We start from the raw sequence: 15,685 nt of genomic DNA, 5'->3' as shown, positions 1-15,685 counted from the left end.
AAACCATATATTCGGGTATACAGTAACTTAAAGCTGTGAAAAAATCAAACATCTAAGTCAACGCAATCAACACAGTCAATGTTTCCATACAAATCGCCTTAACCGGAAAAATGGTAAAGTACTTCCGGCTGTCCTAGAAACTTGAAATTTTGTATGAAGATCTTAAAGCACAATCAATAAATAAATCATAGTTTTTCATCTCTGACTGTCTATATCAAAAAACATCTAAAATGACCCCACACTGCGTACATTTTGCTTAGGAGAGTGGCTCTGCTAACACTGGATGTTTAGAAATACCTACAAATTTGTACGGAACCATCGATATGCGAGTCTGACTCGCACATGGCCGGTTTTTTTAATTTGTTTTATTTGACCTAAAAAATTAAGGTGACCTGAGGCCATTTGTCAAAGTTAATGGAAATAAAGAAAAACGCGGTGAACAATCTCATATACTTCAGCCAAAGCTGTAAACCATACATTCGGTGAGTGGCATGGATTGTCTAGGAATGGAGGCAGACTCAAAATATTATTATGAATCTCGAATGGTGGGCTTCAGACTGCCATGTTGCAACATCGCGGTAGCGCGATGAGGAGAGCGCCGAAATGATACATCTAATTCGGCTATCATTATAATGCCAGAAATTGCGACCGAAGGCAAATATTTGCGATAAATATTTTAATTTGGACAAAAAATATTAATTTGATTATTATATATTATTTCGTTAATTATGAACGTTCCTTTACGCCGTCATGCACTTGTCTATGGATGGAGAAAAAACCATTCACATGGCAACACAGAAACTTACTTCTTACTGTACTTGTTTTAAATATTCAAACGAATCTAAAACACGTTGTTGCATTAAACTCTTAACCCAATAGGGTTTTTCCTTTAAAATAATATTGGTTATGAAGCAAATAAAGTATTGCAGGCAATAAAAGACAACTCGTATATTTTACTACTGGCCATCTTACACGAAAATATTTGACACAAAAAAAGTATAATTACAAATGGCGTTTACGTAGAATAGACAGATGTGTTCACGGCCACGATGGGCGATGATTCTTTGATATTACGAGAAGATGGTTATATACGTATGAACTTTCCTGTTACTTCTTTAACGTATCACAGTAACTTGAATATAATTTTGGTGAAGACCGACGTTGGTGGTGTACACGTTTTGGATGTCAATTCTGGTGTGATTCTTCAATCGTCTTGTCTATCAGCGGGTAAGTCACGATTTCTGATGCTTATTATGTGTGTACATAGAATTCCATTCTTTCATCGCCGCTGTCTATGTATAATTAGTGACTTTAGAAGGAATTTAATATCTTCGCATTCATTTATGCGTGCGGAGTTGCCCTACATTGTTTCGCTTGACAGTTCGTTATAAACAATAATTAGTGCTTTGAGTGAGATTGGTTTATTGCGGTGTTTGCAGATGATGGGGGTACATTGGGGGTGGAGTACGCGTCGGGCGCGGACCGAGTTTTCGTCTGGGACAGCAGCGGCGTGGGCGCGCGGACCGACTACAACGGAGTCCTATTGCTGCACACGGCGCTCCAGCGCCCGCTGCCATCCTCGCAACCCGATAAAATAATAAGAATAGAACTTGTCCTCTCAGAGGTAAGCACAAAATATACAGACATTTTTGCTGTAACAATCTTAAATAATTAGATAGCATGAAAAGGGCTTTGTTGTTTCTAGATAAGTATAGTGAATCATTATTCCTTAGGCAATGGGATTGTGTTCTAATTTGACAGCAATATTTGGCTTATACATGCCAGTGTAGACAGTCAAATTGCATCTTTTAGCCAGAAATTAATGAGCTATAAATAGAGTCCACATACAACACAGGTCACAATATGTATTGTATTTAATATGACAAAGAAATTTACAGTCTAATTGCTTATAAAGAAAAATGAAAATAAATTACTTTTTAACACCTTATGTTCATATGGATACATAGATGGATGGATAGCAATGCAAGTACAGTTTACATAAAGTACAGCCAGCAAAAGGGCTTGCAACTGATATACTAAACATGTTATAAGAAAATGAACAAAAAACCTCTTAAAAATAATTGGATAGACAGGACAGGAATAGTTTTAAGCAACTCATTGCTGTTTTAAATCTAATAGATGCTACCATATTAGGTCCTCAAAACCAGCATTTTAACCTATGTACAAATAATATCAGGAAGCATAACTGCGTTATAAAGATAGAAACTGTGTCCTAAACTGTGTCATTTAATTTTGACTGACATTTGTTTTGCAAAATAGTGAGCTCACGTCAAATTTTCATATTTTTAATTGTAAACAGCTCTAAATTATTATGCCAACGTCTGTTATGAAATGGCGCGGGAACAATGCAAAATTAAAATGTCCAGGGATCACTTTCCACTAGTAAGCAGTCGTAAAATTAGATTTATATTCAAAAATGTTCAAATACCTACATTATTAGTTGGAGATGGTATTATGCAAAATCATGTCTGTATTCTATGGCTCACATAATGTAAATGACAGTTTGCTAACCCCTCTTCATCCTTTCTTCTTTCCTGTATTGCCCAAACAATAGGTACAGCTAAACTCAAATAAACCACCATTATTTAATGTTTTTTGTTGATTTTTGTTATAATTTTTTTTTCATGACAGTGTGATTAAGTATATAAGATGCAATAGTTAATGTCAACTTCTCGTCACCTTTTACAAAAGATTGCTTTTTCCGATGCAGACATTCATTATTGAAGAGTCCTGGTGTTTCACCACCTGTTCCATTTCACCATATGCATTACGAGGAGCATAATTTGCTATGCTACTGTGTTCAAATAATTGCAATTAAACCCGTGAAATACTTGTTATTGAGTAGTACCTAACTCCGGTGGTCAACTGTGGTCTTCACTTGTCTTTATCATTAGTTCCACTTCACCAAATGATGATGTTCAAGAGCAAATGCACGAGTTACTACTTGATATATCGAAAATACCATAGGTGTCCTACAATATTTGAAGAGTTCCCTCGATTTCCTTAGGATCCAATCATCCAATCCTGATTTCATGCTTATGGGAATTGGAGTATTCCTACACAAACGATTTTTTTTCAAATCGATTCATAAGTAAATGACGGAGTTCTGTGGTAACAACCAAAAAAATACAACCAAATTGATAACCTTCTTTTCCTTTAAATCACTTAAAAAAACAAGCTGTCGTTATCAATATATGACATGTCATTGAAATGTTAGATGTAAGAAGTGATCCGTTTGAACGTCAGTCAGGTTGTCATCTGACATGGCATCACGCGAGCCAACCAATCCCTGCATTCTTTCTGAATCAACAAGCATGTCTATTTGCAACCTCGAAATTGATTCGTATTTGAATCATAAGTCGTTTTGGTTTTAGGTATGGCCACTTTTTGTGTGGAATTTGTTCTGAGTTTTGTTCTGAGACCTTCACCGTAAAGCTCGTGGTAAATTTCAAATGTAATTTCGCACATGAATTTCGAAAAACTCACCGAGGTGCGAGCCGGGGTTTGAACCCACGATCCTCTGCTTGAGAGGCCATAGGTCAAACCACTAGGCCACCACGGCTACGGTTCAAGTGCCAGTAATTTCACCGGCTGTCTTACTCTCCACCCCGAAACACAACAGTGCTTCACGGCAGGATTAGCGAGCAAGATGGTGGTAGCAATCTGTTCGGACCTTGCACAAGGTCCTACCACCTGCAAAAACAAACAGGTTTATATCGTTATTCACTCATCGTCCCTCTTTGCTACTCTAACATTTCTACCACCTATCACTCAGGCTCTGGTTCTTCGATTCCGATTCTGTTTTTGGTTCCGATAAACTAAATTGAAAACATCTGGTTCCGCTTTCAGTTCCAATAAAACCACATCCGTGACATCCTTAATATTAAGCACTTTTTATGTTTTTTGATAGGGGTGTGGGTGTTTTGCCTTTCAAATTGGTGTACCTAATGCGTAAAGGGTGCGTTATGACTAGTCATAGTGCGAAGTAGACATATAGATAGTTAGACCTACTGTGATATTGGTTAGAAGAAAGGAAAGCAAGGAGTTTCATTGCAAGACTACCTTTTAGTTCAAAAGTGATTATTACACAATAATAGGTAGGTTAGATTCGTTAGGTATCTTCAGATGCCCGAAGGGCAGACTGCCTAGGAACAGGAGCCCTGCAAAATGCTGCTGAAAATATATGCCTCTGATTCATGTTGTAGGTATTCATGACAATTAGGCATAACGCGATTTAGGCTGATGAATGAACGAAGTAAGCAGTCTGCCAAAAAGGCTAACATCGTCCTAGACCCAAAGCTAATTTAATATGAACTTTAGGCATAACGCGACTTAGTCGCTCTACGCATTAGGTGCACCAGTTTGAAAGGCGAAATTAGGCTATAAAAATGTTATGGAAACCTAATAAAAAGCGCCAGTAGCATACCATTCAGAACATCGAAAACAGATTATTTCTACACACCTTTTAGGGTTCCGGAGCCAAAATGGCAAAAACGGAACCCTTATAGTTTCCTCATGTCTGTCTGTCTGTCTGTCTGTTTGTCCGTCCGCGGCTTTGCTCAGGGACTATCAATGCTAGAAAGTTGTAACTTTGCACGGATATAAAGGTAAAGTAAGTATGCCGACAAAATGGTACAATTAAAAATTAAAAAAAAAATTTTTTTTGTGTACCTCCCATAGACGTAAAGTGTGGGTGTTTTTTTTTCTCATCCAACCCTATAGTGAGGGGTATCGTTGGATAGGTCTTTTAAAACCATTAGGGATTTGCTAAGACGATTTTTCGATTCAGTGATTTGATTGCGAAATATTCAACTTGAAAGTGCAAATTTTCATTAAAATCGAGCGTCCCCCCTCTAAAATCTAATCCGGTGGGTGGAAAAATTTGAAAAAATTCAGGATGGTAGTAAGTATATCAAACTTTCAAGGAAAACTATAACGGCTAAGTTTGCTTGAGAATTATAAGTAGTTTATGAGTAAATAGCAGCCTAAAGTATAAAATATACCTAAACTTGGAAGATTCCGTATAAAATACGGAATCCTTAGAAAAATATTACTTGAAATGAAAAGTTTTTATTGATTCAGAAACAGTGTAACATAAAAACAGTGTCAGCGGGCCCCAAACTAGGCAGTGCCTGTATCTTGGGCGCCCTAAAACTTATTTAGCCATTAGGCTACGGAACCCTATTTTGGGCGTGTCTGACACGCTCTTGGCCGGTTTATTACCTGATCTTAAGGCGTGGATCCAATTGCATAACAAATTACAAGCAAATAGTATTAGTAAATTTAAATAAAAAATCGCTAATACTATATACAATTAGGTCCTGATAGCCTCGAACTCGGAATCACATTCACCACTTCATTCTGTCAAACACGATAGAATGGAGCATGCGATAATGAGACAATGATGGCCTCCAGTCTAGTAAGAATGGTTATTGATTGATGAATAAAGCACCTGAACTATTTTGTTTGATTCCAAAGAAATAATTGAGAAAACATCGACACTAAATAAATTTATTCGAATAAATGTATTTTCTTTCTTCTTCTTTCACTAAACAACACCATAAGCGGCCATTTGTGTAAGTGCGTGTTGCATTAACGCATTCACTGCCACCGACGCATATATCAAACTTAAAACTGGTGTACAAATTGCGCTCTGACGGTGTCCAATTGGTCTTCTAATGGATACCATCTCATGTTGGGGTGGGAGGCAATGAAGAAGTTGATAGAATGGCTAAGTTAGCAGTAACGGATGGTATGTGTCTCTTGGATAAACCTTATGGTGCTGAGCTAATGCAATTAGCCAGGGAGAAGTGTTTTGCAAAATGGCAGGAAATGTTCAATATTGAATCCATGACTAAGGGCATTTGGTATGGCACCATAGAGAGTAAAATCTTCAAAGTACCCTGGTTTGATAATTCCAGCCTCCCCAGGGATCTTCTCGTGTGGGCTTTTCGCCTGGTCACATTCCACTAAACAGTTTTTTGAATTTGATGAGAGTTGTACTTTGTGTAAAGGTTGTAATAAGACTGAAGACCTAATTCATTTTCTTTTGGAATGTGATCAGAATAAGGACATCAGAGACAGGTATTTGGATGGTATGGGCTTGTTCAATGGAGGTGTAAATGTAATTCTAAGTCGACCGCTTTCAGAAGAAGCGATGCTGATTTACAGGTTCATTAGACAGGCCTTTGAATCCAGAGACGTGGCTTCAGTGCAAGGGAGAGCGTAAAATTTGTAGTGTGGTGTATATAACTGAGGCTCCCCATGAGGCTGACATAGTCACATTTGGTGTACTAAAGCCTCGTTAAAATACTAGATTAAAAAAAAAACCCTGTGCCGCTGTCATAATTATTCATACATTTTGAACGCACATGTGCGTCGGTGGCACATGTGGTCAGTCAAGTCAAGTCAGGTGGCAGTGAATGCGTTAAAAAAATATTTAAATTACTTATAAGTAGATCTTTAAATGTATATTACAATAGTATATAATAGTGACAATATTACAGGACATACACAGCTACAATAAATATCTGTCCGAACACAGCTGTTTGGAGCATGTAGTAGACGACTTCTTGACGAATTAAAATACAAGACAGCTGTTGACAGTACCTAGTTATTTAATTAGCAAACACAACACTGTATGATGCAAGGAGGAAAAACCATTGTAACACACACGCGAGGTTATGATGTGTGTGACCACCATGAAAGCAGAAAAGACAAAGTTCCACCAACATCAAAAAGTTTTTTATATTAACACACAAAGTTAATAAACTTATGTTGCCAATAACTGCAATCACTACATTTAGACAACTAACTAGGTTTCATTGATTGAAGTATTCTGATTGCAATTTTTTGTCCTAGGCCATCCTCCTCTACCAGTGCCTGCAGAGTCTGGATGTGCACTCTATCGAGGGTCTAACTGACTTCGTCAATGAGCTCAAGAACTCCATAGACGCGGAACCAGCGAGGAAGGGGGTCAAAGCGCAAAAAGTAAGTACCAACTGTTTGAAAATAGGCTCTATGATTGATTGTTGTGTTGATTTGCAGAAGTTCATATCAATGACTTGCCATGCTATTAGCGGAGAAGCCCTTTCCCTAATGATGTTCAACCAAGCGCATAAAGAGCTAGTTATAACTATTTGTGGTCCTAGTTTGGTCATTTCTGTGCCCCTGCAGGGTGTGCGCCCTGTGCCTGGACACCGCTGGCACTACACAAGTTGCAGCTCTGTGCCCAACTGTAAATTTTAGCTCAGCTCTAACTAAACTATCCTATGTCCTTCTCTGGTACAAAAACTATCTGTATATTATAATATTAGTGGATAAGCGTCAGCTGTTCACAATTGCTCAAACACCCATTATTTCCAGTGGAGCACAGTGACCATCTGCCTGCCACAGTCCACCCTGCGGCTGGTCACGACCGGGGTCGTCCAAGAGCTCAAAGGGCAGAACCGGCGGATCCCAGCGCTGGCCATTGCCTCGGCCGTCGGTCAGCGCGCCAACGAGCTGATGCCCTGCTCCGGGACGAGGAGTCCAGAGCCCTCATGTACTCTGAGGCCGAGAGGAAGGAAACCTTCAAGAGGTGGCCTCACATGGACTACAAGTAAGCCAATTTTATACACGGTGATTCGGGAGACGTGAGCAGGACTGACCTACCGGATTCTGTTACTTATTATACCAATAGTAGTGTGATTAACGTTAATCTTTTTAAAGGTCTCTCTCTACTCTCTACCCACCACCGTATCATACCATGACCGTAATAGAAACCTATCAGGCACGGAATATACCGCGACACGGATTACAACATGTCAATAATATATTTTCATCACATGCTCGTAAAAAGTGTCGTAACATGCAGGCTACCTTTTTGCAACCCCCCAAATAAAACCCTCGACCTTAATGTGCTTGTCATGAAACCGTGGTCGGTAAATGAGTCATTGCGCGTACACATTTTCCTGTCATGAAGCCCAAGGTCGGTCAATGAGTCGGTGCCCGTACTGATGGTGCTGCGCGCGCTGCTGCAGGACTACACGGACCACATGCACACGCACGTTGCGGCGCATGCCGAGGGAGGGGGAGGTAGAGGGCGACGTTGCCAAGAGCACAGCCTAAGGTATCGCCATATTTGGAACAATTATATTTTTTCTTTTACAAATATAAAATTTTACTTGCAAATGTGATGAAAAACATTGTATGTCGCACGGGCGGTACTAGAATTACGAACATCGACTCATTAAGCCTCAGTCTTCGACTCGGCTTCTAATAGACTCTCGTTCGTAATTCCTTATTTACCGCCCTTAAGACACAATGTACTATTTCACTTCTCATGCTCGTAAAGTTCGTATTTATGATAGATCTACTACTTACTTCGCCGGCTCAGCGACCCAAAGTGGATCTTTCCGACACAGAGCCAATTGTTCCTATCCTGTAAACAAGGCGCCAGTCTAGTAGTATGATAGATTTAGGCGACATAAAATTACTTTTTATGCTCTAGTGCATAAAATAAAATCTTCGTCTAAGACCAAGGCAATCAGGTGTAAACAGCCACAACAAAGAAGTTGTACATATTTTTAATAATATTTAATTATATAAAACTAAAAATCAAGAAATCAATCGAAATAGATCAATAAATTAAAAATTTATAATTATAATACTAATGCATGAACAATAAAAATAAGTAAGTAAAGTAAATAGTAGGTTAGAGAACCTGACTACGAAGCTTTTTCGAATCCCGGCACAGATTTTTATGAATAATCATTTCTCTCGAATATGTATCGTATTTAATCTATATAAGAGTTTATCCTGCCTAGTGCATAGTACAACTACTAGTCAATTGGTGTCAAGCCCAGTAATTTTTTCCACTGTTGCTATTTCACTCCTCGCCATCGAAGTGAGCAGTGTAGAACTCGAGCATTAAACCCATTTTCCCGACGTGTCTATCCATCCTCACCGTACGGCTCGGGTGGCTGTATGAACGTCTTGGGTAAAATGACTATTTATGCTCTTGTTGTACAATCTTCTATTTTGCCTGACACATTCCTATTACGGTCATGGTAAGATTATGGTATGGTGTAATGGGTAGAGATCGTTAAATGTTGAAAACAAAGAGTATTGAGTTATTTACTAAGTGCATGGTTACTCTGCAGTTGTGGGTGTGAGAGTTTTATTAGTTAATATCAATTACTGAGAGAGTGGGGTTGGCCCTGCTTACTTCTCCCGAATCACACCCTGTGCGATCGGCGCCTATTTTATTGCCCATGGGACATGGTCTTCTGTACTTCGCTAGTATGCCACTGAAATAGTTTCATAATCTATGCAAGTAAATGTTTTCTGGAAACTTTATTTTCGGTTAGTCAATGTAAATATTTGCTAACTTGTCATTCACATATGAGATAAGGTGTGTTGGTGAAAGAAATAATTCTGTTGTGCAGTGCAGCCACTTTTTTATTTGAAGTGAATTTGCTTCAAATTATATTATTCTCTTTTTGTGGCTATCCATAAATAAGATCACGCATATCTGAGATTTTAGGTTACTATTTAGAATCGCAAATATTTGGTTCATGTGTCCCAAATAACTAGCCACCCTTCCCTAAAAATGGGTCGTTGTGAATAATAGTATGCAACATTTCGTTGTGCGACAGACAATTGGCGCAACTCTTACCAGTCACTATTTCTTATGAGTAGGTTAACCACTAGTTAACATAGTCCAACATTTTGAACACCTCCCTCATGTCTGACATAATTAATAAAAGGTTTTATCTCTTTGCATGGTCTAAGAAGGAAATGCAGTAAGTCAGTGAACTATTTTAAAGACTTGTATAAAACATTGCTGTTTTTTCCCTCAAATCCTTCCAGGCAGGCAGAGCATGATAAGGACAACAGAACTGTAGGCTGCGGCCTGGACGGATCAATCCTATAAAATACTAACCAAAATGTTTGTAATACGCGTTAAATTTGTTTACTAGTCTACTAGACGACTGATTTCCGATGGTCTCGGCAGAAATAGATATTCAATACAGTAACTAATATAATCAATAACATAAATAACAGCTCAGAGCAACAATACATTAACAAAATTTAGAAGGCAAGCAATGAGCAGCCTTATCACTACACAACAATCTCTTCAAAATATACTAGAAGTATTAATAAAATATATTTATAATAAATGTATTCAAAGCAAATCAGATATAGATCTCATTCTGAGAGGAGGCCGGTGCCCAGCAGTGGGACGTACGCTATAGGCTGGGATGATAGATCTTATAGTGAAAAATGTGTGTTTTTATAATAATTATCCGGAGAGAAAAAAGGGGAATACGATTGTACGGAGTAATGGTCGCCCGTATTTTCCTTAAACTAATGAAAGTAATCGTTATCGTTTGTCCAGATGGGCTCTGCCAGCGCGAATGGCCCAGGCGGGCTTCTACCACCAGCCGTCGCCGAGCGGCGACGACCGCGCCATGTGCTTCACCTGCATGGTGTGCCTGGTCTGCTGGGAGAAGTCCGACGAGCCCTGGGTCGAGCACGAGCGGCACTCGCCCAACTGTCCCTTCGTACGCGGCGAATACACGCACAACGTGCCTATATCCGTGAGTATTTTCTTAAATCCAGAGATACTTGTTGCCCCTCTTAGAAATTTCTGTAGATATTATTAAGACTCTTGGCAAGTACGCTTACAGAGACGGATTTAAGTTGCGGCTTTCTTTGCAGGTTACGAATGCGACAGCGTGCGCAGTGCCCAGTCCGAGTGTAACAGTAGTCTCTAAAGGTAACACCGGGGAGCTGATAGCGACTGGCTCGACGGAAGGCAAAGTCAACATCTGGCGGTTCGAGTGCGGACTCAAACTGGCCAAGTTCATTCACCTGTCTCCGTACGACTCCATCTTTAGCGGGATACTGTCCACGGACTGCAATAAAGTGTGGTCTGCTAGCTTGGAAAAGGATTCTTGTGAGTATATTGAGAGTTCGTTATGTAAGCTTATGAGTATTTTTGTCTTCCTATACACAGTGAATATACTGGCCCAGAACACCTACCACTTCAGTATTTGTGAAGACGTAAATCCGGTTCGACTGACGATTTTTTTATTTTGTTTTAGCCACGTACAGTCTCGAGCTGTCGGCAATGGCGTTCGTTGGTATGACGTCAAAACAGGAGAAATACCCTCAGGCACAAAACACAGAGGCCGGTGTAGAGAAGGAGACAAGCAAAAACAACACCAAGCCGTCCCTCATCTGCGCCGTCACCATCACAAGAACCAACAGCATCCCCTCCGACCAGCCAATCAAAGAGGAGGATTCCAGCAAAGCTCTCTTCGACTCCGGCGCCCCCGACAAGTCCAAAGAAAGCGTACAAGCCATGAACGACCAGAACGAAGCTAAGAGCAACCTTACACCAATAAACAAAATGCTCTTCCTGCTAACTTACGATATACACAGTTCTTTAGCGGGCTCCATTACAACCGTAGTGCACACTTCCAATAGCAGCGGCAATTCCAAACCGGGGGTCAGTAAGAAAGTCTGCACGGTCGCGAGAACCGACGACGCTAATATATACGACGAAATATACTTCCAGTATTCTGACGAGGACACGGAGCTTCCCCAGTGCACTAGTCTCTTAGATGAACAGATTAGCAATGTTATCAATCTTAACGCCTCCTCGAGCAAAGAGGATTCAAAGATGTGGGAACCGAAGAAAATCATTCTGGCGAAACATTACAAGTTGCTGCCGCCGCCGCCGCCGACGGTCCTGCTTCCCGAACTGCCTGAATCCGGGCAGGGTAGCATGCTTGACTTTGTAGGGAAAATATCGCAGTTGAAGAGCTGGAAGAGCGGCAATTTGGACTCTGTTGGGACGAAGCTGGCGGATCAGACTGACGCTGTGTTACAGCAAGCCGATCCGATCACACATTACCTCAATATGAACGGGCCACTAGAGATCTCCGACCTGAAGTGGTACGAAGGCGGCGATGGCACGGAAAAAGTCAAAATTACGACGTTCGGAGGAAGCAAAGTCGGCACACAGACCGCAATCAGCAACAGCAACAATGACGGCTTTGACAGCGATCCACCGCAAGAAGAAGTCGTATCTCAGGGCATAGCTATACAGTGCTTAAGTCTTCCAACTAAGCTGAACTTCAGAGAGGACTCTAAAGTCACGCATCTTCTACCCACAGAAGACAAGGAACACCTGCTAGTAGTCGTATCTAGTATCGACCCGGAGAAAGTAAGAGTAGAAGAAGAAACTGACAACGATGGCGACACCAAGATGGACGTAGACGATGTCGCCGATCAAGCCGACAAGACAGAAAAGTCTGACGCTAAAGCTTACTTCATTCTCTACAAAATTAATAGTAACACTTCGATTTTCACGCTTGAAGACAATCCCGTCACAATGATGGAGCTACCTTTCGACGAGAGTCCAGTTGACTTATGCTTATTGCCTGTAGATAAACAAGAGCAGTTCTCATTCGCTGCTGTGGGCTACGACGGGAGCCTCAGGCTTTACTCTTTACCAGACTTTAAAATGCTCTCAGAAAAACGCGCACCGAAGGGCCAGTTTACTTCGGTAGCGTACTGCGCTTCGGTCGAACGCCTCAGCGTGTCCACCAAACACGGCATGATATATTTCTACGCTCTCAACAACGGCGAGAAGGATTCCACTGGTGATATAGACGAGGACGAATTCGCGAATTTAGATTTCGAAATGCTCCATAGAACTCCCAAGGAGGAAGTATCCGGTGCCGCTCCGGCTCCTGTCATGTTGGCTAATAAGACTGATTTGGATACAAGCGATCTAGAAACTATGATGTCTTTGATAGGGTCTTATGGTACGAACACGACAGTGCCTTATAGCGCAGTCGTGCCGGGGTTCTGGTGCGAGCTGTCGCCGGCGCAGCGCTCTCGCTCCGACCACCAGAATAACCGCAGTTGGCGGCTGCAAAATACCTCCTCTACCTGGGACGAGCACGTGCTTGAACTCACCCTGCCTTACACAGTGTCCTTAGCTCACATAGAATTCGGGTTCACGTTACATTCGTCCTGCTCGGCCAACTTACCGATCATACAAGTGACACTGCTCAAGCAGAATTTGCACGGCATCGGGTACAAGAAAGACGCTTCCTTCGGGCACAGGTCGGACTCCCCGGTGCACTTCCCGGTCATAGACGCAGACATGTCTTCGAATTTGGAGAATCCTGTGAACAGCGAGGAGTATTTGCAAGCGCATAACGCTGAGATTCTAGCCGGGCCGCTTTTGCTCTCTTCAGGGTTAGATTTGACGCAGCAATCAGGCACTCTGATACTGACCAGCCCTAGACTGTACAGGGCTCGCGGTAGGACGTTCCTGATTCACATCAAAACATTGTTTGATCCCGCAAAGGATATGAGCAAAGGATCGATAAAATCAGGAGAGAGCAGCTCGAAGAAGTCGAGCTTTATAGGATGTGATTGGCTCCACCAGATTTCTTTGACGGTGCGCTCGAGTCCACATACCGACGTGCCTTTGGAGAGGCAGCAGCGTATCGCTATGCTCGAATCCAACAGCTTTCTAGACACGCTATGCGAGATAGCTGTGAGCAGAGATGACAGCGAAAAGCGCAAATTGGCACTCGATTTGCTTATATGGGTGATCTCCATAAGACTGCAGAGGCTGAGATTGGCAAAGACTGAGAAAGGGAAGGACAAGGACGCGCAAACCCCTGTTGAAATACAGCAGCTAGAGTGCGTCAAGATAGTAGAGAAGCACACCGATGCTTTGATCAAGAACTGTATTCTGTGCGCGAACAGGAGCTTCGCCAAGAAATGCGTTAAGATCATCCTGATTACCAGCGAGTAAGTATAAAAGCTATCCTATTCTACAAGTTAACAGTTTTGGTCACATAATCTTAGAAATACTTAAAATTTTCTTTTGGATGAGTTTTCGCGTTTGAACACACGATCCTCTGCTTGCAAGGCACTATAGGTCAAATTCACTAGGCCACAGTGACTATAATCATAATGGTAAAACTAAAAAAAAAATATTGATTGATTTTAAAGCACCTTGTTGTTATTAGAACTCAATATGTACTATTCATCAACAGTGGCGTGAAGCAACTCCCGAAGCCGTGGAAGTCTACGTTCGACCAGACGCTAACGGCTACGCTGAGCGACTGCATACCATACGTGGGCGCGTGCGAGTCTCCGGGCGCGCTGCGCTGGCTGGTGGCGCTGGCGCAGCACGCGACGCAGCGCGGCGCGGCCGGCGAGCTGGTCGCGCGCTGCCTCGCGCTGCTGGAGCAGGCGGCGCGGTGTCTGACAGAGCGCGGGGACGACTACCACCACCTGCTGCGGGCCAGGTCAGTCATCATCAGACGTCACCCCGTACGGGGCGCGTGCAGTCTCCGGGCGCGCTGCGCTGGCTGGTGGCGCTGGCGCAGCACGCTATGATTTCTTTGGATAATGTATGGGATGTCAACATGACATTAGTAGCTCTAAGGTTGTGGAAACTGGTATGTGATTCAGTTTCCTTGATTGTACCATGGATCTCTTGAAAAACGTCCTTGTAATTACGAAATAAGAAACTCCTTTTTGAAAGAAGAAAGAAAGAAAGAAAAAAAATACGTTTATTTAACGCCATTAATCAAACATAGAACAGATAAAGACATACATGACGCTAAATAGGTCCCCACTCAGCATAATGCCACGGCAAGCCGTGGCGCTGATTTTCAGTGAGGACCTTTTTAAATTTCTGTTAATGTAGTTACTAAACTTATGGCATGTTTCCAATCAGATTCGGTCTATATGGACTCCCGCTAGAGCGAGCAGTGTTCGCGGCAGAAACCCCCGAGCTCGGCCGGGGTTCATCGACCCCCGTAACATACGCGAGCGTCCTCTCCGGAGACACCTCAGCCCCGCCAGCTGCGAAGCCGGACTATCAGTTGAAAGACTTACTCAATCTACCACAGGACATGGGTAAGTTTACAAGACTGTTTTGTGGGGTGTATGTTGACTAACTTACGCAGTTGGCGATGATTTCGTGCTTTGACTTGGAGTTTGATGGAGTTGCTATACGAAGTTAACTCTCAGGAGTTAACTCAGATGAACTTTAGCTGTAGAGAGCGTAGGTAGTAAAGAACAACGTGGAAAACAATATTTTTTAAAGACCTGCTAGCATACTTTTTTCTATCAAAATTCTATTTAATTGGCAAGTTCCATGCTATTAAGCAGGCAACATCCTGAAACATTTTTGAAACACTCACTTAAAGCACGAAATCGTCACCAAAGTTATAAACGGTAGCACGAATTACGAGCGTTTTCCACACACCTGTTCCCTATATTTGAAGCCTCACTAAGTCTTATAGACTGATAGATATAAGCTGTCCAACAAACTCGACAACAACTAATCTAAAACAATGAATGGGACCCTAATCCAAAGAAGTTGTGATGTGCATAGATTTTCTCCCAGTGTAGTAACACATAACTGCGACGGGCCTGTGTTGTGGCTAGTAGTTCCTCGCTCACGATTCAAGCTACCGTTGCCCCCCGGGTGTTTCCGTTCTGACCTCCCGCTTCCGCTGGCAGGCGAACTGCCGCCCCCGCCCGCCGCCAAAGCCGACTCCCAGCTAAAGGATCTACTCAACCTCCCCCAGATTCCGGGTATGTTTGTGTCACGGTGCGAGGCCTACATTTGTGA

At 42.0% G+C, this 15,685-nt stretch overlaps 1 protein-coding gene across 1 annotated transcript in view; it reads left to right on the top strand.

Moving 5' to 3' along the window:
- The first annotated feature begins 886 nt into the window (after nucleotides 1-886).
- The window catches only part of LOC141432842 (dual E2 ubiquitin-conjugating enzyme/E3 ubiquitin-protein ligase BIRC6-like), a 123,874-nt gene continuing 109,075 nt past the window's right edge, over nucleotides 887-15,685 (top strand). Inside the window, 10 exon segments of the mRNA XM_074094638.1 lie at nucleotides 887-1,227; nucleotides 1,440-1,624; nucleotides 6,883-7,011; nucleotides 7,387-7,531; nucleotides 7,534-7,621; nucleotides 10,403-10,604; nucleotides 10,726-10,963; nucleotides 11,112-13,845; nucleotides 14,094-14,348; nucleotides 14,783-14,900. Of these exon segments, the coding sequence (XP_073950739.1) occupies nucleotides 1,050-1,227; nucleotides 1,440-1,624; nucleotides 6,883-7,011; nucleotides 7,387-7,531; nucleotides 7,534-7,621; nucleotides 10,403-10,604; nucleotides 10,726-10,963; nucleotides 11,112-13,845; nucleotides 14,094-14,348; nucleotides 14,783-14,900 (4,272 nt within the window). The 5' untranslated portion in view covers nucleotides 887-1,049.

Source organism: Choristoneura fumiferana, chromosome 11 (genome assembly GCF_025370935.1).
Source record: "Choristoneura fumiferana chromosome 11, NRCan_CFum_1, whole genome shotgun sequence".
Lineage (NCBI taxonomy): Eukaryota > Metazoa > Arthropoda > Insecta > Lepidoptera > Tortricidae > Choristoneura > Choristoneura fumiferana.
The sequence above is the reverse complement of the archived record's forward strand: the minus strand, read 5'-3'. Positions and strand labels throughout refer to the sequence as shown.